This window comes from Daphnia magna, unplaced genomic scaffold (genome assembly GCF_020631705.1).
Source record: "Daphnia magna isolate NIES unplaced genomic scaffold, ASM2063170v1.1 Dm_contigs176, whole genome shotgun sequence".
Taxonomy (NCBI): domain Eukaryota; kingdom Metazoa; phylum Arthropoda; class Branchiopoda; order Diplostraca; family Daphniidae; genus Daphnia; species Daphnia magna.
In genome coordinates this window covers 127,719-153,469 of record NW_025533155.1, presented here as the reverse complement: position 1 = coordinate 153,469, position 25,751 = coordinate 127,719, and the positions used below count along the sequence as shown (strand labels likewise).

Sequence of the window (25,751 nt, the reverse complement as noted above, 5' to 3'; positions counted from 1 at the left end):
AAACCATGGTTGATGATGCCTGGCTTGTGATGTAACCTTGGCATAGAATAATCCACACATCGTGGGTTTCCATCTTATTCAGAAATGTCGCCTGTCCGTGCTAGCGACAATTCACGCTGAGCCAGTAGATTTAAAACAAAAATGTTCCTTATCGTCATCGATCATCTGTCTTATGAATAGGCAACAAACAAAATAAATAATAAAAAAAAAAAAATCAACTGCTCGATGGCGGATGAAGAAGAAAAAAAAATAATAAAAGTGATGCTAAGAATTTGCATACGTGATGCTTTAATGCACTTGCGTTTTACATTTGGATGTTTGTTGTTGATTTCCATCGGGACCGGTCACGCATCAGGATAGCAATGTCTCGTCAATGGCTCGTGCCGCTGTTGTTTTGCTCGGCTGGAATGGGCGTAGCGAGACAAGTCAACAACGTTGTACTCTAATAGATTGGCACACGTTACTGACAGGGCTATCCCCAGGCTGGCGCGGAAATAGGATGGGTTTCATGTGGAAGCGAAATTAACAGCCATCTTGGCGTGGCGACGTGATGATGTGACGGGCGAGGCGGGCGAGGCGGAGAAAAAAGTTGTTCGCATGGGTGTCCGTTTGGGGAAAAGCTTAGGCAAAAAAATTGGGGAAATACGTAGATATAGCGCATTTAGTCCCCCTCTAGTAGTCTTTTACCTATCATTACACTTAAATAGTCTTGGTCACGTCAGTAAATTTAGATATAACATTTGTTGGATCAACCGGTGTGCATTTTTGGACAGTGGACGTTTACCATCTGGACATTTCAAGCGACATGATTATATACAATGTAATAAGACAGGAGGTAAAATTGGATCACTCCTGCCAGCATGGCAACTTATGTTAATAGTAATAAAAAAATACTGAATACCACAGGGAGAGAATGGTCTATACACGATACCATTTTCCTGTTATCGTGTTGGAAGTATCGAAGGGGATTTTATTAGAAATTACGTACCAGTGCCGATGACGATTCCGGCATCAGGGTCGTCGTCCTCGTCTGATTTCGCGGTATTCGCCAAAATGGCGGTCGACTCATTTTTTGCGTATTTTTTCTTTTAAGGATTTATAAATACACATACGACCTCTCTGTTTCTTCACAGATAGATAAGGCTACACGATCCGGCAATCGTGGTGATGATCAGAGATTTTGTTTGAATGGATTTCTCGCAGCCAATGAGATGAAGGATATAATATAAGTGATGGGTTTGTTTGTTGCTGTGGAGATTGTGAAATAAGTGGGAGGAATTATATCCAACGGATGCCAGCAACATGAAGAAACAGGGTGAATTGATGGTTTGCTATTCACATTTTAATTTTGTTTTAATAGAAACATCGATTAATTGTTTAGAAGTGTTATTGATTTTTAATATTTGTTTCAACAGATGTGTCAATATTATTATTTGTGAGGACAGACTATTTATGTATAGGTCTATTAGGCTCATTCATATGATGTAGATGAAAAGGGTTAGATTCGAGCGCCATTTTGTGTTTGTTTTTAGAAACAAGACAAGTTTCATAAGAATGTCTTCAAATAGAACCATGAACATATCAAGCATTATCCAGTTACAATATGTTAAGAATCTTGGCTTATATATCACAAATGTAGTAAAGATTTTGTTTTTCAGTTGAGGACTTACTCGTGAAGGGTAAGCCAGGGCCTTGCTTGTTGGATGGATGATGTAATCAGTCGGCGGAAAGAATAATTGGTGAAACGAAACAAAAAGATGATCGAGAGACTTGCGAACGTGACTCGATGCGCTCCGCTCGAGCTTGGCCACTGAATAATATCGGCCTGTGACAACGAGCCGATTGTGTCCACGGAAATGGTTCGCTTTCAACCATGTGTGCTGGGCGCTCTCCGTCGTGGCTCGTCAAACGCAGGCTTCCGCTTCTCTCTCTCTCTCTCTCTGTTTCCGCAGACTTGGGTCTTAGCTTATCGATTGCTTGTATTACGGGTCCTGTTTTACTTTTGGATTTTTTTTTTTTTTTTATCTTATTCTTTTTGTATTTTTGAAGGGTATCGTGTCTTATATACGGCACATACTTATATACTGCAGTCACTTTCACGGCGAGGCTTTTTGTTTCAATGTGTGCTTGTGTGAAGAGCCTTTGTGGCAGCAGCAACAACATCTTCTCCTGTCGAGGTCTGAGAGTCTCATCAGATACTGACTGGATGCATTCCACACATCTTGCAGACATCATTTGTACACCAACATGGTTTATATAGGCGTTTTTTTTTTTTTTTTTTTTAGGGCAGGTCTGTATGATAATAATGTCTTGTCTAGTTTACATTGAATACATCTTCGGCGTGTATTTATATTAGCTTGAAGATTTTGTCTCAGTATCCCAACAATCGATGACATACCAGCCCACATGAATCGTATAATTGTGGGACTACATAGCCTGTAACGTTGTTTAATTATGTGCAATATGTGTTATCAAAAAGTAGTTTTTTAAGCCACGTAATATGACGCATTTTTGTAGACACTATAATGTGAATGATTAAATTACTTGATGGAATAGTATAAAATTTTTTTATTTATAGAAACTTATTGTCAAACATCAATAGATGGATTTTTTGGGCAGAGGTTTGTTTGGGCAAGAATCGAAACTATATAGTAAGAGACATACGGCTAAAAATGCCTCTGTGTGTAATGGCTAAATGTATATAGACTTGTAGATTTTGTTGTGATTGCGTTTTTCCAGGTTCACAGTTTTCTCCTCTAAGACTAAAATGTTTATTATCTTCTTTTGTTTATTTTAACGGTAAAAAAATGGCGACGAATTCCAGGAAAGGAGAAGATTTATTTTGTCGACTTCTATTGCGTCAACTATTAGGAATCATAAACTATATAATCCTTTAAATACTCAAAGATTTATGTTTGAATTCCTAGTAATCCGGAACTATATATCCTTCGTAAAAAAAAAAAAAAAAAAATGGAAATTGTAGTCTATGAGGAATTCCATCAACTGACAGGAATCAAAATGCAAACCGTCACTCTTGCATTTCGAATATTTCGTTAAAAAAGCCAATTATATACAAATTCAAAATCAAAGCATCGTTGGCTTACTTTGTCCGCTGTTTTCTCATTTCCTTGGTATCAACGCACGCATCATTTTCTTGCCCGTAAACCTTAAGTCAATCCGCCAGGTAAACAGAATCGCCTCCCAGTGATTAGCTTTCAATATCGTGGAGCTACAATCACGATGGTAAAGTTCTGCAACATGTTCACGTTCTGCACGATGCCGCTTTTGGAAGTAAAACCAACGTTTTGTTTCGATTTTGATACTGTCTTTCCATATGCTTAAATTAAGCTTCTTACTTTCTTAAATAAAATCTTGGCAATCCATCTCACTGTGCTGGCTTTTTAATGCTGCAAGCATTAAAGCATTAAGCATTAAGCAAACAAAAGAACTGTCGACATCAGGCTATATCAGGCAACAGGTGATTTTCTCTACATCCTTGTCCTTCACTTTCCTCAATCTACGCAAAAGACGAATATTGATTCCGTGGATGTTTTCGATGGCAATCATTCAAGAAACTTGGGGTATATGTTGGAACGCCATACACAACGCATGGGGATCGTGTTGTACGTAGATGCGACGGTATTCCATCCGAATGTCAATGCTCAATAGTTCCTGTTGTTCCAGCTTATTCCGGTGCCGGCTGTTGCATGTTAGAAGGTGTTGATAATCTAAGAGCCTCAATGGTGCTGTCATCGTATGTCCGGAATTGACAGTGTTCACTCAGTCGGAGGCTCCCCTAGTGTGGCACCGTGGCGACCTGAGAACATCGTCTCCTAATAACGCCAACTGGCTAACCTGGAAAGATGGCGTTTGGACTCTGCAGTCTAGAGAACAGGTGGATCAATCTCTTTTTACTAGTTATTTTGTTCGGCTGTAAAGGTCGGGTCCTTCATGCACGGCATACGTCTGATTGAGCAACTGTGAATAAGCCGGAATAAGCAAGTGATGAAGCCTTTCTAATCCATGTTGATCATATAAGTCCGAAAAATCTTTTTTAACACGAGTTTTTGCTACAATGAAAAAGTTAGTGATCTGCCTGTTTGTTTCAGACGCTCCTTGCCACAGAAGACGAAGGTGCCGGGCTTATTCGCAGGAAACTTCATGGTGAGCAGATCAAAGAATTTTGCATGTTGCAGTTGCAGAATATAAATTATTAAATCGCCTTATCACCCATCGCGTTTAAATCACAGCGTAAGCGTACATCCACAATCATAGATTTTCCACATAGAGGTGGTATCGAAATCGGGTACTACAACCGTAACATATCGATTAATCAAACTGGATGACGCTGCTGGTCCATTCGTTACTATTTTTGTATTCACCCAATTATTAGTATATTTTCACAGTTATAACCTCTATTTTTGTTCAATTTAAAAACTCTAAAATGAGCTCTGATAAGCTTTAAATACATCTAACAAATTTTTAAAACTGTGAAAAATATGAAAGATCATTAAAAGAGTATGCCTCTGCAATGGGAAACCACTTTGCGATTCTAGATTTCATGTGGTACATGCATAAATACTACCAGAAAAACGGACCTAAGGTACTCTGGTTTGATCAACACCCGGATAAATCTTTCGCCTTTACTAAAGATTTCCGTGGTCGGGAGCAACTGATGAGTCTATGACTCCACTTTTTGAATTGTGTCTTCTTATGAAGGCACATACCTAAGATAATAAAGCAAAAAGGATATTTTGAATGTCATGATAAAATAAAACTATGAACTATGTTATCGTGTAACTCAGGAAGTGTATCCTCGTCTGCAGTGCTAATTTATTGTTTTGCACCTTTTAGCTAGACAGTGTAAGTGTGCTAGCAATACGCAATACGGTATCGAACGAAACTTTATTTGAGTAAACCTAACCTACTTTTCTGCAAGGTTTCTCAAGTGTAATAAGCATGTTATGGAGGATTTCATATATACATTGTCGGTTTGTATATTCGAATAGTGTATTAGACTTTATAGATTGTTGGATGGCAAACACAGGTAAAAAGTTGTCAAAGCAGAAAAAACGAGCAAATACCGGAAGTTCGGACAGGCAAAAAAAGCAATGTGATGGCGTATAATCCCCATATCATAACCTTCAGATCGGATTTGATCTTTCTAATAAGAACGAAGTTTAACGCATCCTTTTGAATTACTTAAAAATTAGTTAGTGCGTTAAGGAACAGGAAAAGGATATCACAGAATAGACAAGAGAGTTAAGTGCAGAAATATTGTGCGTCGTTCAGTAAAACCGTATTCAAATTAGCAAGTGAATTTCGGTAATAAGCAGTCATTTTGTTAGAATGGTTAGAGCAGACGAAACGAAAGCATGATAAAACTTGGCTAAGAAGTCGCACAAATGCCGCGAAGTTTTCTGGTTCACAGAAATTACTCGTCGTCTTCAACTCCGTTGGATGCCATGATCTCTGCTTTTATTTGTTCGTAAGTTTTCTGCTCTAAAACACAAAACGAAAACAAAAAATCGGACGTTGCAAACAAAACCACTAAATAGGATTAGGTCGTCTTAGAAACTACGGTACATCAAATCAGATTAATAAAGAAGTTTTTAGTAACAACGAGCATGCTTTGGGAAAGAAGCAAAAGTAAAATGAATGAAGTGGTCAGTACAGGATAGAACTTAACCCAAAAGGTGAGGCTCAGTTGAGAGAAACTGTTGCAGCAAACCAATGGCTATAAGAACCCAAAAAATCAAGACAAGTATTCGTCTGTAGTCTATGCAACTTCCATTGGCACACACAATTTTGGGGAAATAAAACTAGATTGGAAGTGGTTGTTGTGTGTGTGAACCGTAAGATTAACAAAGTGTCATAGCTTAACATGAAGAGAGGCTGAAAACTGCTGTTGGCAAGAGGTTTACTGGCAAAGGTTTTAGAGATGAATTTGCTGTTCTTGTTATTATACCTTCCACATGTTTCTATTCCAGGTGGGGAAAACATCGATGAAGCTCTCCTGGCTCCTGTCTTTGATGAATCATGAATAAGAGTGTTGAGTCAACACTACGCTGAGATGGCTCAGTTTTCAAGTATTCCTACACCAGATAAATGAATTACAGTAAATGGTGAAATAATGGTGACATGTAGAAGTCTACCTGGGCCATCTTGAAACCAGCTGCCCGCTCCTGATCTAGAATGCAGTCCAATCAGGACATAGATTTCATGATTAGATCAGATCACCATCGCATCATCATCAACCAAATCCTGTTGTGAAATTAAAATTTACATGAGTTTATCAAGTGAGTTTAAATGAGACATTATGTCTATTTGGGTACTTCTTGCTTAAAGGGTTTGATCTCTTCCACCCTTAGACGACCGGCTATGTTCAAGATGCAGTGGAAGAGACGGGCCTTCAACACTGGCGGAGGATCAGGTTGGACAGTGGTGTAAGGACCTTTACCACCCTAAGGCATCCCAAAACTCTTGCGGCTCTTCGCCTTCATTGATAGGAACCAATTCCCGACCAGGGGACACAAGATTTGCAATCTCTACTCCAAGGCTCTTTTCATCATCAGACGATGCCTGCGAATTGGATGAAAATAAATATCAAAACTATTGCGGTTGTAATGAAACGAGCCAAGCCTACAACGCCATTCCATAGGTAGGTTTTGATGGGGTCTCCAGAACAAACACGTCGTCCGAATTGAGTGAAGCGGTCTCGGCTACCTGTACAGCGCGCATATCATCAGCTCCATAACCCCGAACCTGTTTATTAAGAGACGCGGATAGAATAATTCGATATGGGCGATATTACTGGTAAGACTTACGTGAAACAGACGGGTTCCATCCACATCGTAGCTATCGTAATCGTGAATGTTGCGGAATCCACTGGCGTGGCCACCGGTGAAGATGATCATCTTACCTTTGAACATCTTAATGAAATGACGGGGGCTCGTTGCCTTGGGTGAGGCGAACCTGTACTGCCTTGCCGGCCTTCGCGGTCTAATCTCATAGCATGGATTGCTGAGGCGGCCTTTTCGTCTTGGGTGCTGTCGTTACCCTGAATTCAGTAGAAAATGGGCATTTGACTATTTTGTATATTTTGCTGTCCTTCCAAATATTTACCTGCCAGAAGTAGATGATGTAGCGATTTTTTCCACCGACATTGTAAGTGTACTTAATAACGTAGGTCCCTCCAAAGAACATTCCGTGGGCAGAGGGATCAACCGGTGCCAGTTCGAAATTCTCGACACGATAAATTTCCTTTTGTCCTGAACCATCATCGGGTGAAAATCCTGGAGCTGCACCGCCCTGTTTAAGTAACAGGCGAAGTTTGTCTCTACGCAGAGAGCTAACATTGAACTCTAAAGCGAAAAAAATGAATAGGTAAATTTTTTATAAATTAGTAAAATCCTAGAAACTAAATTTCTTACCTGCGATGCGACCGTTTTTAGTGGGTACAGGGACATGGAATTGGGATGTTGTCGTTTCTTCTTTCCAGCTGGCAAAGTATTGCTTAAAATCGTGGGTTCTCCGCCATCCACGACGCGGTTAACCTGAGGTCACTTCGTTTCAAGTAAATTCTTTGATTTCTATTTGAGCAGATTGTTTACCTTAGTCCAGATCGGATAACCCTTCTCGGTCAAGAACTTTTGAGCCACGTTCATCGCTTCAAGTTTCTCAGCTTTAGTACATCCTCGGCCGATCCAAACAAAGAGTCCCGATCCTGCAGTATCGAGGATAAAGCAATCCTGTAAAAAAGTAAAACTTTTATCAGTAAAACCATACAATTCTTCTTTATCATTAAGGGGCCACACTGCAAAATTTTGGATGCAACTTATGCGCAAAGCAGAGACTCACCGAATTTTCGCTTTCATCGTTCTTCGAAATCAAACAGTTAATTGTTGGCGTATTAGTGAAAGCAAGAAGCGCAATAAAAAAAAAAATCAAACGGTTAATGCGTTTAGTGTCACAAGCAAATTTCTCGTGAAAAGTGTAAGTAAAAACTGCAAAAACTATATTCAACGAAAAATAGGAAAGAAGGGATTGGCAGCTAACCTCTCTTTTCAACATAGATTGCTGCAATGGTTTTGCCCAATTTCTTCAATCACCAGTTGACCGCTAGCATCGCTCACGCGGAACAATATTACTGACGACTAGAGTATTAAAGAAGATTACGAGGTTCTCCTCGATTTTAACAATGTTAATTGAATTCCTGCCTGTTGCTGCTTCTCAAATGAGATGTCATCGTCCTCGGTAGACCGCTTCCGGAACTTCCATCGGTGATCCACTACCTAGCTCGTTGAAAAACGTGGTAATATCACCGCCGCCACTGAATTCATCTACGTTACACAAAAATAGTCATTAAAATCGTGATTTTGAATTTGTACACAAAGGCAACGAACCGAGAATAACAATCCTGGCTTTTCCAGCATGGTCCTGGTCCCGGACTTGATTGGCAGCTTGAATAGCCTTCAAGCGTTCTATCTTTTGCTGCCATTGCCCATATACACGTAAATGACCTTTCCAGCGTCCAAAACGAAGCAGTCACCTTTGTTCATCGAAGACACATCGAGGGGGACCTGCAGGAATTTCCATTAGTTTTCCGTCTGAATATTCAAGGAATACTGCCAGTGCAAATTTACCTGTCGGATGCGAACGTTTCGCTTGCCTTTAACTTGCAAAGTTTCTTCTCCACCTGATCGGGATCAACGTGTTTAAAACCGCTGGCAACTCCGCCATCGAGGTATCGTACACCTTCACATCGTGATATTTTAATGAATAATTACATTTTGTTTAGCTCCTTAAGAGAAATAGATCAGCAGTTAGTTACCCCCAGGAAATTTGCCAGAAACATCGACGATTCATATTCTTGAACTTCCCGATGTTGAACAGGAACCCCACCAAGATGATCGTCTAACTCAACAGCGAAGATTGCCGCTGCTCCCATTTCATCCTATAATCAATCACAGTTTATTGCTTCATTGGAAACGGTCAGACAGTGACAGATCGAGATCGGTATTGCCAACGCCGAAAGAGGTTTATTCTTTTAAATAATACTGATTATCTTTCTGTCAAATGGAACCAGTGGAAAATTCCATGGATTTTCAATAACATACTCTGAGAAGTGTCTTTCCCGAGCCAAAGTGAATGTCCCATTTCAGCTTGTCACCGGACAGGCGGGTCTGTAAAAATAATTATCATTAATATTAAGATTTTCTGTGCAGACGCTGTGTGTTCCAAAAATACTCACGTTCAGAACAATGTAAGAATCTCCACTGTAGAATTTTCCGTACGACTTTTGTCGTATGGAACTGGTGCGAAATTCTGTAAAGACATATGGATCGAAATTAGAAATTGCACCATACGCTCGTCACGTTGGTCACCAAAGCCCAAAGATATGTCAACATTTCTCTATAAATATTTCCATTTCGAAAGGAGCGCAACTACGCTTTTAGGATAAGTCGGCCAAGTTGAATTCTTTAATATTGCAAGTGAATTTGATAATGTGAAATTCACTTCGGGAACCATTTTTCCGTTAGAAGAATCCCTTTTGAGCTACTACAATAAGATTAGTAGGCGAGAATTGTAAGAAAAACGCAACTGTTTCAATATCTCAACTTTTGGTTGCCAATGTGGTTTATGATCGACATTTTCCTTCCGGGAAAATGTACTTTGACTTTGGCTTTTAATTTTTTTGTGACTGCACCGTTGTAAACCGTAATTTCGTAATGGGCATATTTTTAGTTCTATTGTGGTTATTTAGGTAACGGTGTTCGCCGAAATGCTTCAAGAATAGTTTATTTGCTCCAGTTTATCTTATCGGGGGTTTCCGGCATGAATCAAACATTCCCAGGAAAGTATTCTGACGATGAAGAAATATTAATGGGGTTTATGCTTCACGTCCAAAACTTGCGTCATCTCGATACTGTCCACTAAAGCATACAGTTGGGAATGAAGAAACCGGATGAGTCGTGTGGTGACTCCATCCCAATTGATCACCCTTCCCCATGCCAGGGGCTACGTGAGGAAGAACTCGGAGTTACTCACCTGCAGCCATGTACAGGAAAGAACCCGATAGATGTGCCATGGAAAAAGAATAACTTCCTACGACATGGGATTTTGCCTTATGTTAACCACGTTATTGTTTGGTCCTCCCGGTTTCTAAATCAGCCATAGAATTTTCAGCGAATGTTTCAGCTTGATGACAACGCCATTGTGCCCCTTGTTTCGAAAAACATGCGTCAGTGGTGCATGAAGTCCTATTCGCAAGGCGTGTGGGTGTTAAACAATTCTGCCATGGCCATCTACCACTGCCTCAAGGTGTGCCAGACTTGCGCTCATTGTACCGTAACCTGTACACCTGTGTGCTCAACAGCCCATGTTTCCTATGCAAACGGAATCGCCGTGGGCTATTCTTCAGTTATGAAATCTAGTTAGTGCGTATGTGAGTAGGATAACGTTAGAAAGTATTAACAGTAGCATTCCGATAATTTAACAGGCGAATCAACACTAGTAAATGGCAATCAACATTGTTTTTCGCTGGTGCATTTTCTGGCAACCTTGGAGCAGGCAAAGACAGACACGTATAACATTTTTCAAAACATATTCTCTTCTTTTGGCATTTCCGGGAGTTTGTACAATGTTATTGCTAGAAAGAGAAGCTTACTGAGGGGAACTAAAGTTCTAAATTTAGATTTTTAGTTCCGTGTTTTGTGTAACCTTTCACTACTTTTTCACTTTGAAACTTTTCAATTTTGTGCCAGTACGAACGTTTCTCCAAAATAAGGAATTTTCCGTTAAGTTTGATTTTGATTGTTATAATGATTTCGTTTGTGTACGCGGCAACTGGAAATCCGATTCTGATAATGAAAAGACGTGATCTGAATTCTGAAAACACCGCAAATTTCACGTATTTCTATGTCAACAATCGATGTCCCTGTTTATTATTTCTAGGTTTGACGTGAAAATTTCATTTAGTCATGATTTGTTTTGCTGTCCTTACCTCGATTCGCCAAATTTCCAGACCAGGTTGTTTACCCACATCAGCTCCAAATGGTGATTCCGGCATTTTAAATGCGTTTATTAGTATAGTTTAAAATTATTCAAACGTTAACGTTGCCGAAAGCCAATAAATCGTGTTCGAATGCGAACTGTTTCGGTAGAAACTGACAGACAGAAAAGCAGCTGCGTCTGGTTTTATAGGCAGCAACTTCTGGAAACCCAGACCCTAGCCGCCCCGCCCCATTGATCGTCATGGAGAGGGATGGTGGCCGCAGAGATGGGAGTTGGGAGGCCTACGGGGAAAAAATGACAAAGTGTTGTGAAAGCCTTGATTTAAATAAAGTTTTGCAAAGAAAAAAGGGAAAACCTTGCAAAACCAAAAATTACAAAATCATGTTATACATACTAGCAAATTGCAAATTGCTGATTGTTTGTGCTATTTTCGTCTATTTCAATAGCATTTGGCAACTGTGCCCTTGTATTTATTTACATTCATCCTGCACATGTAAGTGGGCGGCGAATATTACAACATAGGAAAACCAAGAGAATCTGCAGTTCTGTCGAACTGCTCTACAAAATGATTGTAAACATTGTATTTCTATGCATAGTTTGTTGCCTAACGCAATCCTCTAATGGCAAAGTCTTAAGCAATTGAAATCCTTATAATTTTTTTCTTTAATCTTTAACCAAGATTTCTTACGTTATTTAGAAGGAAAGCCACAATTTTTCAATTGATTACGCAAATAATCAATTTATCAAGATGGAAAACCTTTTCGCTATGTGTCGGGAGCCATGCATTATTTCCGTGTTCCATTCCAATACTGGCCTGACCGTATGAGAAAAATGAGAGCTGCTGGATTAAATGCCTTGGAAACGTGAGGCTTAATAACACTAAATTTTTTATTTTGCCAGCAACGTGTACAACTAATTATTGCTTTTTGCTTACTTGTTTACTGTTTAGGTATGTGGAATGGGTATCCCATGAGCCACAGCCAGGGTCATATGTGTTTGAGGGCAATTTAGATATAGAATCCTATTTACAGTTGGCTCAAAATTTCAACCTTAGTGTAATCCTGCGGCCAGGCCCATTCATTGATGCTGAAAGAGACATGGTAACATGAATTTATACTTGCAATTTCTAGAAAATACTTTAATATTTACAGAATACATTATTTGTCTTTACCAGGGAGGTTTACCATTCTGGCTCATGGCAGTTGATCCTTCCATCAAGCTACGACAATGGATAAAAGTAAGAACAACAAATTTCGGAAAAATTATAAAACTAACAGTAAGGGTTTATGAGATGTAGTTAGCTAAATAAGAAATTCAGGTAGTTGTGTACATTAAAAATTTGGCTGCAGCAGATTGTTACATAATTTTTACCATGCCAACCCTCCCTTTGGTATTATTTCTGGTTGTTATTTTTTCCCTATAGCCTATACCAGCGGCTTCAGTTACTGAAAATAATATGTAGAAAGCAGGTTTAGCATAAGGCAACAAACCTTGCGATTCGTTAGTCTGTTAATGAAAGAACTGAAGAATTCACAAAATTTTTAAAGAAAAAGTACCAATTTCTTTTAAGGTTAGAAAGAACCGGTGGTTCTTGTAGAAACGTTAATGAAATCCATAATTATAATACTTTAATTTGATCAGGTTGTAGGCTACTGACTAATTGTGAACTGGTTTCAATTGAAAATGTTATGTGAAACCAGTTCCATATACAAGCATTAAACGTAATTACCAAGGATCCAGCACGTCAGGGTATGTTGGGCAATTTGCAAAATCTGCTAGTGCATACGGCGAAGATGATAGAATGCTTGATACGATTAATTAATACTTTGCGATCCAATACTAATAATTCTTTTTATTGGCAGAACATAGCATAGACATTTATAATTTTTTTAAATTAAAACAGGTTACGTGGCCAGCGTCGAGAAATGGTTTTCTGTGCTACTACCTAAAATCAAACCTTACCTCTATAACAATGGAGGTCCAATTATCACTGTTCAAGTTGAAAACGAATATGGTACGTGTGTATTTTGACATTTATGTGTAAAGAAGTACATCAAATAATTGTACAGGTAGCTATTCGGCATGCGACAGAGACTACACAAGTTGGCTAAGAGATTTAATTCGAAAACATCTCGGCAATGATGTTGTCCTTTTCTCTACCGATGGAGATGGAGATGGTTACCTTCAGTGTGGCAAAATACCCGGAGTTTATGCAACCGTAGATTTTGGCGCTGGTATGTTTTGACGTACAAATTGTTTTTCATTACTTACGCTATTTATTCCTGTATACTTACTCAAAGGTGCAAATGCACTGGAAGCTTTTAAGCCGCAGCGTCATTTTGAGCTTGCTGGCCCAAGAGTGAATTCTGAGTTTTACCCAGGATGGTTAGATTTGTGGGAGAACCACACTCGAAGGTTGACAAGCGAGATGTTGCTAAAACGCTGGACGATATGCTTGCGCTGAATGCATCTGTTTCAATGTACATGTTTCACGGAGGAACTTCGGTTTCGATTACCTCAGGTATCGATAAGTTTATGTACTTTCATAAATGTCAGAATCGTAACGAGCCCTTACTAAAGGTGCATTGCCATCCAATACTTACACCTTGCATCACGTCGTACGACTACGATGCCCCGTTAAACGAAGCTGGAGACCCAACGGAAAAATATTTTAGCATAAGGGATGTAATCTCCAAGGTGCTTTTGAAAACTAGCCATGCAAAATGTGATTGAAACTAACTACTACCTGTTTATTACAGTACTTGCCTTTACCTGATTTTTCCGGCTCCTGGGCCAGATCCTAAGGCAGCCTATGGATTTGTCCATTTGCATTACGCAGCACACCTGTGGGATATATTGTCCACTCCAATCGCTGGACCTTTAGTGCATTCTATTTTGCCGTTGACTTTTGAAGCTTTAGGGCAAGCTAACGGCTACGTCTTATACTGCACAAAGTTGCACGGCCATTTTCCTGATCCAGCTCTTTTAGAAATAAAGGGATTAGCCGATCGGGCTTATATCTATATCGACATGGTAAAGACAAAAAAATGTCTTTTTCCCTTTTTTTTTTTCATTGTTTTGCTAGCTAATGTTAAGGATGTAGAATTTGTCGGAGTGTTATCTCGAAGCGGATCACTCTTTTCAATTCCAGTCCAAGCCGTGACAACCAGAAACTCTGCATTTTGGTGGAAAATCAAGGAAGAATAGCCTACGGCTCCGGAATAAAAGATTTCAAGGTTAGGCTCTTCCTTTGTCTTCTCTGATTAAATGACACATTGTTAATATAAACATCAATCATTTCGAAAAGGGACTAACAAGCCAAGTGACAATTAATGGTCGAATCCTGGTGGACTGGACTCATCGCCCTTTGCCTTTTAATGACACGGTCAAATTGGATTGGCTGAACAAGCTCGAAAAAAAACAGGCTTTTCCCATCAAAGGAACGTTGTCTTTGTTCAGCGGATCGTTTGCTATTCGGCGTAATGAATCCGAGATGGCCGATACTTTTCTTAGTTTATCAGGATGGCATAAGGTTGGTTGAAATAGGCTGGTAAGTTTTCCAAAACTCCCTTTAAAATTCTTAAACATCTATAGGGCGTCGTATTCTTGAACGGCATTAATCTCGGTCGTTACTGGCCTGTTCAAGGTCCTCAAGTAACTCTCTATGTTCCAAAATACTTTCTACGAGCGTGGCCGTCGAAGAACCGCCTGATCATCCTAGAACAGGATCGCTCACCTTGTAATGAAAATGTACTGGATTGCGTAGTTGAATTTGTCGCAAAACCAGTTTTAGATGGTGATACGCCCGCCAAGAAAAGCTCTATCAAGCTTTTTAAGAAGCGTGTTTAAAAGGAAAACACTTTCTTCGGTCAAAGTCGTTGCTGAAATTAACATTCTGGTTTTTGGATATAGTAGCTAACTTACTGCTGCCTTGAATTAGAGAAGCAAAGCCAAAGGTTTGTTATACTTAAACATAATATACAAACAAACAAACAAAAATATTGGGTCGTGCTGTTCCGGGGATTTATCCGCATTGTAAACATTTAATGATTTTGTTTAAACGTGAAAAATGCAATGCACAGTTGGGGATTTCACTGCCAGATGTCTGTTGTTTTCAAAAACCGGTTTATTATATTCGACCAGTTATACTGAGTTAAAGTAGGAGATCCAGGAAATCCAGTCAAGTTTGACCTTTAGAGGAAACAAAAAAACTGTAAACAAAAAAGTGATTACGCCACTCGGTAGGTTATGATTTACGGTCGTGATTACCCATGTTCGAATCCCATTAAACGATACAATCTTCTCCTTGTTAACACCTTATGCATTTTCCTTGTTCCAGCTTCTTTTAAATGGTCAGCATTGATTTTATCGCGATTCATCCCTTTTTTTCTAGAAATATTTCTTGAGCAGGTGTTTGATTCAAAAGAAGACGGAGGCGGAAAGAATAGAAAGGCCCCGAGGACACAATGTTTATGACTTTCCCTTGGAATGTTTATCTAAAACCCGCTCCAGAAAGGCATAAGATAGAAACGGTGTTGACCTTGTCGAAGTTTCTCCCTCCACCGAACGTATCCATCAAGCCCTCCCGCCCTGTTCGCTGGTAACCAACAGGGAGCCTTTTTTAAGTTTTTCTTTTTTTTTTTTTAATAAAATGAAATGATTTGAAAAGAACCTCTTACTGGATCGTTAACAAAACAACGGCCAAAATGGCCAGCACGATTCGAGATGCATCAGTGCAACAAAAGTCAACAAATCCTAAAAGAAGAAATGACTAACAAAAATTGGAGGTAATGACCAAATTTCACGAGAATGCGCTACGTTGTGCTCTATTCTTTGCAGGAGATCGGGCCTTACGTAATAACATTTGGGCCTAAGCCAACAATGAATGGGACGCGACAGGTGGCGGATATCTTCCTACTACACCATCAACTAAAGACCTTCGTCCACAAAATAGCAAAACAAAGCCAATAAAAAAACCGAGTGTAATAACAACAGTATTTTTATTCCCGAGATTCTGGTACTAAACGGTCTTATATCTTTGCAAAAGGAATCCCTTCAAGTTGAATCGAGTTATTCAATGCGAAAGTACAGCCAGCCAACATCGCTCTCTCCCGCGGTCTCTGTATGCGAGTTCCTTTCTTTCTTTCGCACCTGACTGTCCGTTGCTGCCTTCAACAGCCTTGCTCAAGCCAACCGCCTTCTACCTACCTGCAGTCAGTCAGTCGGTGCCGCTGTAACGCTGCAGTCGCATTTTTACGTACCACTCTGCGCAGGTGTCTCTCGGGTGGCCCCCCTCTCTCTTCTATCTTCGTTGTCATTGAAACATCTACTTCTCTTGACTGGATTCAAGACAACGGATGACCCAACGCAATAATTAAGGATTATTTTTCGCCGTTTGACACAGGTGAGATGATTTCAATTTTTCTTGAATCTCGATTAGACAAGACATTCCTTTGTGCGTGCGGGAAAGCCAAATTCTTGGTCAGAGACAACGCACAATACGAGTGAGGCATTCACTTTCTATTCTTCCTAAAGCGGATGAATCAAGCCCGTTCTTCTTTCACCTCTTTGATGCGATTCAAAAAGTAGGAGACAGAGACAGCAGGCAACACTTTCTCTCTTCCATTTTTCTACGTGTGGTTCCCTTCGCAACGAATTTTATTGGCTGAAGAGAGCAAAAAAAGAAAAGGAAACGATTGAGGTGAAGGTTTGGGTTGGATCCAGCGGACAACTTTCTACCGGGTATTTCTTTTTCTTTTTTTTTTTCGCGTGTCCAGAGATTTGAACGCTCCAACTTTTGGCACCGTCGTGATAACCAAATGGCAAAGTTAGAACCTTCATTCTAGCTCTGTTAAAGTGTTTTTTTTTTTTTATGCATTGATTGTTAAGTTATTAAATTCAGGAGAAATGGGAAAAGTGATGCATTTTTTATGGACGGCCAGTAAGAGCTTTACGGGCCTGCGGGAAATTGCCTGGAAGGGCGGAAGCCATCTTTCCTATCTTTCTTTTATATCGCCCCCTAACTTTTTTTTTTATTTGTCTTCCTTTTTCATGTACTCGTGTGTTAAAGCGTCCAGTCACGTGAAACGACGCCTCAGGGCAGTGTTAAATAATATTTTAAAGAAAGAAAAAAAAATCTAAATATTCTTCTTTTCAACTCTAATTTTTTTTTTCTTTCTTCGTTAGTTAGCCTCTCGCAAGCCCCTCCGAGGGGGGGAACAATGGATGACTAGATATTATACGAGAAAAATTAGTAGGTAGACTTTTGCCTTTCTTTTGTGTGTTTCCGCCCTCCGTTATTCTGATCACGAAAAGCCCTTTGAACGCAACAGGGATCACCCAAGCCGCACGCTTGCTCCCGATTCCCCGCCATTGAAAAACCGCATTATCTCATGATGATTGCTTTTCGAAATTTGAGAACGAATAATTGTGGCTCTGTAATTTCCATAGACTCTTTATCAAAGGCTAAAGGTGTTGTGATTCTTTGACAGGTTGATGTCATACTGGTGTGTCACCAGAAAATGAAAAGAAAAGGCCTTTTTTGTTTTTTGTTCTTTACCTTGAGGCTTATGATATTTGCTGTGCGTGAGAGGTGCGGCTGTTGTGTCTAGCTCCAACCGGATGATGATGATAACTCTTGGCTCGACTGTTGAAGGACAGGGCGGGGCCTCACTTGTCCCGTTCAATGGTGACGCCTACGCCGAGTCGCGAGATTTAGGGCGGAGGTGATGACTGCATTGGTTTTTCGTGTTCAGTATGATACGTCATTGATAATTGCGTGATTTTGTCGTGTCAGCCGCATTGTCCATACCTCAAGTATATCTTTAAAAGGATCAAGGTATTATTGTCGACATTTCACTTCTTGATTTTCGATGAAGTCTGACCGTCGGACATTGAGGCATTTTGGTTTTTCCGCAAAAAAAGAAGAAAGAAAAGCGAAAGGAACATGTGTTTTTTTTGTTTGTTTTTTTACATTTTCTATTTTATGGTAAATTTCCTTCGATGGGTGGTCGCTGTTCGTGCTGCGGTCAACCTCCACTTGTGTTTAAACAAAACAAAAAAACAACTTGTTATTGTAGAAAAATCACACGATTTTTTTCAGGCGAATTCCAACCGGAACCACGGCCCAAACAAAGAAATCTTTCGTGTTTTATTTTATTTTGTTCCTTTCTTTTTCGATTTCTTTTCTAAACATGTTCAATTATAATATTTATCGTGTCCCTGACCAATCTGGCGGAATGCAGGTGCATATCCTATAATCTGCCTCTGGCAAATGCTTGCGGATGTCATTATAAGAAGAAGCCATAAACCGTTAGACATTTATCGAAAACGTTTTTCTTTCCACACTAAAAACAGTACGGCCCATCACCTCTTCACGTTTCCACAGATGGGCCGACGTGACTAGAAAAATGGATGTGATGAGCCGGAAAGGTGAAAGCGTCTAGCAACACCATCAACCAGTTATAGGAGCCAAACAGATAGACAGCAGCCAACATGTTGAGTGTGTGTGTGCAATAAAATGAGGGGAAAAGAACGGCCAGTGAGTAATAGACTTTTTTTGTTGCGCGTCAGTACATGATCAAGAAAGAAGCTTTCTCCCGACATCACGAACATGCTGGGAGGCTTTGTCATCGTACACAACTGAATGCGGGAAAGAGTAGCTTAACGTTCTTTTTTTTTTTTCTTTTTTTTTGGTGAACGACCGGATGCCACAAACGCACGTAGCCTATTTCCCCCCTCCATCAGTCTCGCTCTCATTAAACGATGCGCACTACATCAGAATTAGAGAGAGAGAGTCTCGAAATTGTTGAAATCATCTTCCACGAAAAGGGCGTTTCATTTTCTTTATCCATCATATTTTTATGGGTTTTTTTTTTTGGTCGTTGTTTGGAAAACTGAAACAAGGTCTTGGAATGAGGTAGACTGGAACACACGCACGCAGAGATACGGAAAAAAACAGGCCATGTTTCTTTTTCACTTTCTAATGCGGGGGTTTTTGCGGTTAGCTGCGATAATTGTCGTCTTCAATAGACCGGGATATGTGTGTACAACGTACTCATTTTATATTTGATTCTCCTTCTTTTTTTTTCGAAAAAATCTGAATTCTTGAAAATAATGTAAAACCAGTGCGCGTGCGGCCTCACGGGAATGGCGTCGCTGATGCGGAGGAACTTTAAGGCCGTCGACCTTGAATTTGAATGAGCGTGACAGCTCATTCGTTCCCCGAAAAAGAAAGAAAGAAAAAAAGACTTGCATCTAATAAATAGTATAAGACCCTCCTTTTTCGTACCCACCCCAAAACTAAAAAAAAAAAAAAAAATTTATTTATTTACACATTTTTTATTCTTTGAAAACTAAACAAAAAAACCACCCGCTAGTTTTGGTTGCATACTGCCATTGGGAAATATGCTGGAACAAAAATAAAATAAAATAGCTGCTGGCGTCAGTTTCGAAAAGAGTTCGCTTGCCAAGTTTTTGTACAACACGCAAACTCAAGAAGGTGGCAGTGCCCAGAAAATCAAGGAAACCGAAATCTTTGTCTGCAGCAAAAAGAAAGAAGATGCTGTGCCCTTATATGTAAACACCGAGGTTGATGACGCCAGCATCCATTTACGGTTGTACAAGGCTGTTGCAACTTTTCTTTCCGACACAGTAGTTTTCCCAGTGCGACTGTCGAAACATTCGAAACTCTTGCCTCGTCCAGTCCACAGTTTGTGCCGTGTTGTCTGTCGCATTTCATATTCGTGCTCACCAACTTTTTTTGTTATCTTCTTTGTCTAAAAAAATATATATGTATATATATTCCAGGTGGATCAAGATGAAGAAGTAACAAAGGAAAATCAAAACCGGTCTTGTGCGCAGCCAGTTTTGCTGATATCGAAATAATAGCAAAAGAAACAGAAATACGTAGGTAAGCTATGACTTTCGTTTGTTTCTCACCAATTATTATTGTTGTTCATAAAATGAACAAATATAGAAAGTACAGTTATTCACATAGTGTATATGTGTTCACGATAGCGAGGGATTTGTATGCGGGTAGTGAATGAAAGTTTCAAAGGACGTGTGCGGGATTTGTCCTGTTATCGTAAAAGAAAACAATTAGACGAAAAACAAATTCTTGTTCCCATTGTCTGGTGCGTCCGTTTTCAACGTTTCTCTTCCGTTTTGTCTGGAACTATTTTACTACGACTTGCAATTGTATACCCCACCTGTATAAAAACGAAAGCGTTCAAGATGGCTGCGTTGGCTAATGAGTCACGCTACCACCTACTGGAGTGGCTCTCACGTTCCCGCTAGATGGCCAAACGTGACTGCGAGCGCTAATTAGAAATAGTTGTTGTTGTTTTCCATTGATTATCACACAAAAAACTCGCATGGATCACATGATACTTATCTCGTGCTGTTATTGTTTTGCCTCCATTCTCTCATTTCAGTCTGGCACGATGCGTCTCCTAATGACGGCATGGAGCGTGATTGCGATGGTCGCGCTCCACTCTCCGAGTTGGATCCCCGGTGCTTTGGCCCAGTCCAAGCTACGCCGAGCGTGGTGTCGACATTGAGTACCAAGGCAATGGTATACCGCTGGAGGCGACGTTGGACGGCGTTGTCACGAAATTGGATGACCTCACCAACATCATCCGCACCAACAGGTCTTCGTACAAATGAATCGGGTTTTCTCGTTTGGAAGAGAAAACCAGTTGAACTAAATCATTCAATGTCTCATTGTGATTGCAACGTACACAGGTCATCCGCCAGTTTGAGTTGTGCCTCAAGGGCTATGGAAGTTGATCTCGAATTCCCCGAACCGTTTTACGGAATCGTCTATTCAATTTCGACCGAAGAAGCGCTTGCTCTTTTGTCGGCAAAGGAGGCACCAAATATCATTATGAATTCCCGCTATCCGGATGTGGAACCATTCAGGTGATTTTATAAACATGTCAAACATCTTTCATTGTAGCAAATCCTTTTCATTCGGCCCGGGGAGATTGGGAATTTTCCTTTGAATCACGATAGCGGCAGATGTCTAATAAATACCCGCAGAGACATCGGTTGCCGACAAACATGATTATGGGCGGTTTTGTGTTAACGTTAGAAAAAAAAAAAAGAACCCCTAATCCCTTTTTTTTCAAGGTAAACGATTACCTGTGGGAGTCGCTTGAAATCTAATGACTTTGGCCTTGATTCCTAAAATGGACTAATTCAACTTGAGAATACATTAGCAATTGGGAAACCCAGTGAAATACTAAAAATAACTCAACATTATTGACATCTGCTTCTTTTCGTGCACAAACAGGACCCGACACGCGTTTTCACCAACAACATTCTCGTCCGTTTCCATCCGTCATTGGAATTGGAGGGTGACGAAGTCAAAACGATTGTTTGTCGCTATCCAGAGCCTATAGTTCCTCCACCACTAGGACCGCCATTGCCCATTTCAGTGGCTAATACTCCGGCTGGAGACCCAGTACCGAACAGGCTGGCCGAGCCGCAAATCTTGATGATCATTTGCGCGCTGCTCTTCCTGGCCATGATGCTGTTCGGTGTCGCCTGCTCGTACTTTTGCTTGAAACAGCGCAATATCCGTCTCATCCGTCGCCGCAGACTCATCCCATCGTCCGGACTGGGTTCAGAAATCACTGGCATTACGGATCAGACGATATTCCCTCCGTTCGCTGGCCTTAAAATCCCGCGAGCTCACGCTTCCAGTTCTGGATCCGATCAGCAACCGATCGTCGAATCCAGCGACACATTGCCCAGCGACTATCCGTCAGAATCGCGCAGCGGCAGCGAGATGGAAGAAGGCGGAGGCTGCTACCGCCGGGACAGCACAGTCAGTTCCATTCAGCGTGAGGAAGTGCCTCCGCATCTCCGACAATCGCGTGATCCGGATCTGTCCAGCGTCTACTCCGACGCGCACAATCAATTGGACGTTGATACGTTCAATCTGCCCACCACAATTCCGCGAGTCGATCCAGCGTTTGACATTGCTTTCCGCGTTAAGGAACGCCATCGCAGTCCGGCTCCATCATCGGTGACATCGGATGACAGCAGAGCGCCCAGTGTGGCCAACATCCTGACAGCCCAGGAGAGAGCCTTGACCACCATCCTGGAACGTGAAGAATGGCGCCAATCGGAAATTCAAACCGTTTCGTCGGCTACTTTGATGGAATCTCCGCCATTGAATGCTCCAGCTGATGCTTCAGAGGGCCCACCACCTGGCTATGCTCATGTCCAGCGCAAACCACGGTCCGTCAGTCCGGCACGATCGCTGGAAAGCCAACCGCGCTCTGTCGGCGAGATGGTATTGAAATCAAGTCGTCCTTACGTCAGGCCGCAACCGGATGCCACTTTCCGTGTCACTACGGAAATTCCCGAACATCACGAAACGGAACGGACGCTCGTGATCAACGAAGACATCCAGCTGCACACGAACACGTTCCGGCATGTAAAGGAGGATGAAGAAACGGAAACGATGATTGTCCCCACTCCGGAACGTCCGGTTCCGCCGCCCAAGCTCAGCACGCAAGAAGTGGATGACCTCTACTTGCAGACCATCACCGAGACTCGAATCATCGACGAGGAGGAGCGCATCCGTCGCCAGAAGACGGAGTATCTCCATCGCAAGAAACCGGCGCCTCTTCCACCCAATTGGGATGTGGCCATCCGCACGCATCCGCCCGCCCAGCCGCCACCGCGCTCGCCTAGCGATACCACCGTGTCGACCATGCCGGATTGGGACATTAAGATCCGGCAGTATCCTCCAATTTACGAGCCGCGCACTCCTAGCGAGTCGACCAATTGGGATGGAATGAGTCACGTGACGGAGCCACAGCCTCCACCGGAATTTGACGTCACCATCCGCCAATACCCGCCTGTTTACGAACCTCGCACTCCTAGCGAATCCACCGTCTGGGACGTGATGAGCCAAGTTGATCCGCAACCGGCTCCGGATTTCGACGTCAAGATCCGTCAGTATCCTCCGGTTTACGAGCCGCGCACTCCGAGCGAGTCGACCAATTGGGACGGAATGAGTCACATGACTGAACCGCAGCCGCCACCCGATTTCGATGTCACCATCCGCCAATATCCGCCCGTTTATCAGCCCCGTTCTCCCAGCGTCTCCACCGTTTGGGATGGAATGAGCCAAGCTGATCCGCAACCGCCGCCGGATTGGGATGTTTCAATTCGTCAGTATCCTCCGGTTTACGAACCACGCAGTCCCAGCCAATCTACCAACTGGGATGGAATGAGCCAAGCCGAACCCAATCCACCAACGGAGCAGCCTCCGGATTGGGACGTCAAGATCCGCCAATATCCACCCATCCATTCTCCTCGCGTACCGAGCGAGAGTACCGACTGGGATCCATCGGAGTACGCTCGATCCATCAGCGAGCCTCCGCCTCCCAACTGGGACGTTCTGGTCCGCGTCTTGAATCCACCCCTTCCGGAATATATAACGGATGACGACGATGCGACTTCGATTTTGACTATCGAAGATCGTCAGAAATGGCAGCAAATCATCACTACCGAGTCCACTCTACGCACCATGTTGACGGAAGCTGTCGTTCATGAAGACTTTGAGCGCATCCGCCGCGACACTCGCTTCCAGCGTGTATTTGAACCCAAGAAATGGGACGTCATCATCCGCGTCTTATCCGCGCCGCCCAATCCAAACAGAGACGATTCGAGCGACACTCGTTCCGAGACGACCGTCAACTCGGAGCCCATCCGGCCTCACCGCCGAGATCCGCGCAGCAGCCGCAGCAGCTCTTTAGCTCCCGTTCATGAAGCGGAGTACCACCGGATGACTGCGTCTCACACAGTAACCAACCACGAATTCCGGTACCGTCCACGAGGTGATCCGGATGTCTGGAGCGAAGCTAGCGCCAACACGCAGCGATCCAGCGTGTATCCGCGCAGCACGGCGGATCGTTCGATGCACAGCGAAATGGTGGACCATCTCGATCGACGGCCTCCGCACGAATGGGACGGCTACTCTGAAGACGGAACGAGCCGTCCGTCTTTAGCTCGTAGCACTTCCGAGTTTACGGAGAATTGGCAACAGCGATTGCCTTACGATCGCGTTTCCAACGCAAGCGAGAATTTTTCCACCGCTTCCTCGTCCCGCCAGAATAACCGAGCTGGACGGAGGCCAATGCTGGAACGCTCGTCAACCGAAGTGATGGAAGATGTGCCACAACGCGAAGCCGGAAGAGACAGATCGAGCACAAACAGCAGCGATTCGTCGCGTGATTTCGCCCGTCGCGTCCCGTACGAACGAATTTCTTCCAGCGAATCGGAATCCGGTGCCCGCGAATAGGAAACAGCGGCCATTTTTTTTTTTTTTTAAGTATAAAACACGATTCTTCTCTTGTAAGGTTAACTATAGGCAAGTTGGGCTTTTTCTTTGATTTAGTGAACTAAAGCATTCCGGCCGGAAGTTTGTACAGTTGTCTTTCTGCCCTTTTTTTTTTGAGGCATGACACAATCTAAATGTGCCACAATAACAACAAAAAGGTCATGTCGCCAAAAAAAAGGTGGAAGTTGCCGAGTGCGGGATACAATTGAATTTCTTCCTTCAACCTCTTCTTTGTTCGTTTTTATTTCTTATTGGCTTCCCAGTCTTTCCCAGTAGACTACATCTTTGAGTGATAACGAAAAAGAAAATCTAAAATTAGAGACAATGGCTTGGCAGTCAGCTTCATCCTCCGCTAAGAGCGAAGGAAAGAATAAGAAAAGATTTAAAATCACAGACGGGAACTGAGTGACATAGAAATTCATTGTAGCGGAACTGGAGCTACGGGAGTTGTCACGTCATTTTCGTCTACTAATAATCGGCCGTCATCCTCCCTCTTTTTTTTTTTTGATAATTATTTTGCTACGTTTTTTTATTATTATTATTCGCTTCGGTATCCATGTAACGAGGTGGTTTTTTTTCTTTTCTAATTGCTAACTTTTCTAACCGGGAAACGGGAAACAAATTGATGCAGTTGCGGGACTTTGGTTGCAATATTTTCGCCACGCAGCAGCGGCGATGGCTCTGTCGTATGACGTGTAATAAAATATGTGTCTTGTACTAATGTTCTCATTAAGTTTTGTTATTGCCAAGTATAAAGAGAGGACCAACTCTCTTTCCTATAGCTTCGACATACATTCCACACACACACACAAAATTGGCTATGTTGATGATGATAATCGTGTTTCTATAAGAAAAAAAAGGAAATTTCTCCATGTATAACAAAGAACCTATTCGTTTTAATTTGAAATTTAATTAACACATTTTTTTGATTTTTTACGCCACTCACACTGCGTGCTGGAGATTTCTCTATATCTTTTTTATGCATCCCTCTTTTATACATATTGGCCGTGATTGAATTATCCTGTTGTAACCCCTCTACTTGAGAAACGAAACAAAAAAAAGAAATTATTAATAATAATTCTACGTTTTTATTTCCACTCGTCAAAAACATAAAGGGAAAAATGAGTTTCCTGCTAGTGTTCACGACTGTGTGCCTCCACCTTCTTTTCAACAATCAGGTTAAGCAAACTGATGATTGCGCAGCATTTTGTTGACGCGAGTACAGACACGCATTTAATGCTGTGCGGAGTTTAAAATACACATCGCAGGAAATGCTTTGACCTACATGTCAAGTTCTCCAATTTGATGTCAATTACTCTCCACCCAGAAAAAAGAAATGAGGCTATAATAATTGTCAAAGAATCCCACAAGTGGA

General features: G+C 41.7%; 1 protein-coding gene, 1 long non-coding RNA gene, 1 other non-coding gene and 2 pseudogenes across 3 annotated transcripts; 4 read left to right on the top strand and 1 right to left on the bottom strand.

The window, feature by feature from the left end:
• The first annotated feature begins 4,603 nt into the window (after window positions 1-4,603).
• Window positions 4,604-4,723, top strand: LOC116925968. Its single transcript, XR_004395829.2, has one exon. It is a non-coding gene; the product is annotated as a U5 spliceosomal RNA (small nuclear RNA).
• Window positions 4,724-5,962: 1,239 nt separating this feature from the next.
• On the bottom strand, window positions 5,963-11,216 carry LOC123467351 (annotated as a pseudogene).
• Window positions 6,595-7,966, top strand: LOC123467352. Its single transcript, XR_006641733.1, has 3 exons — window positions 6,595-6,661; window positions 7,605-7,753; window positions 7,809-7,966. It is a non-coding gene; the product is annotated as an uncharacterized LOC123467352 (long non-coding RNA).
• Window positions 11,217-11,581: 365 nt separating the features above from the next.
• LOC123467363 lies at window positions 11,582-15,005 on the top strand (annotated as a pseudogene).
• Window positions 15,006-20,218: 5,213 nt separating this feature from the next.
• On the top strand, window positions 20,219-25,662 carry LOC123467350. Its single transcript, XM_045167295.1, is given in 5 exon segments — window positions 20,219-20,546; window positions 20,548-20,666; window positions 20,761-20,840; window positions 20,843-20,937; window positions 21,311-25,662. Coding segments are annotated over 5 exon segments (3,477 nt in total). The 5' UTR covers window positions 20,219-20,390; the 3' UTR covers window positions 24,338-25,662.
• The last annotated feature ends 89 nt before the right edge of the window (window positions 25,663-25,751 follow it).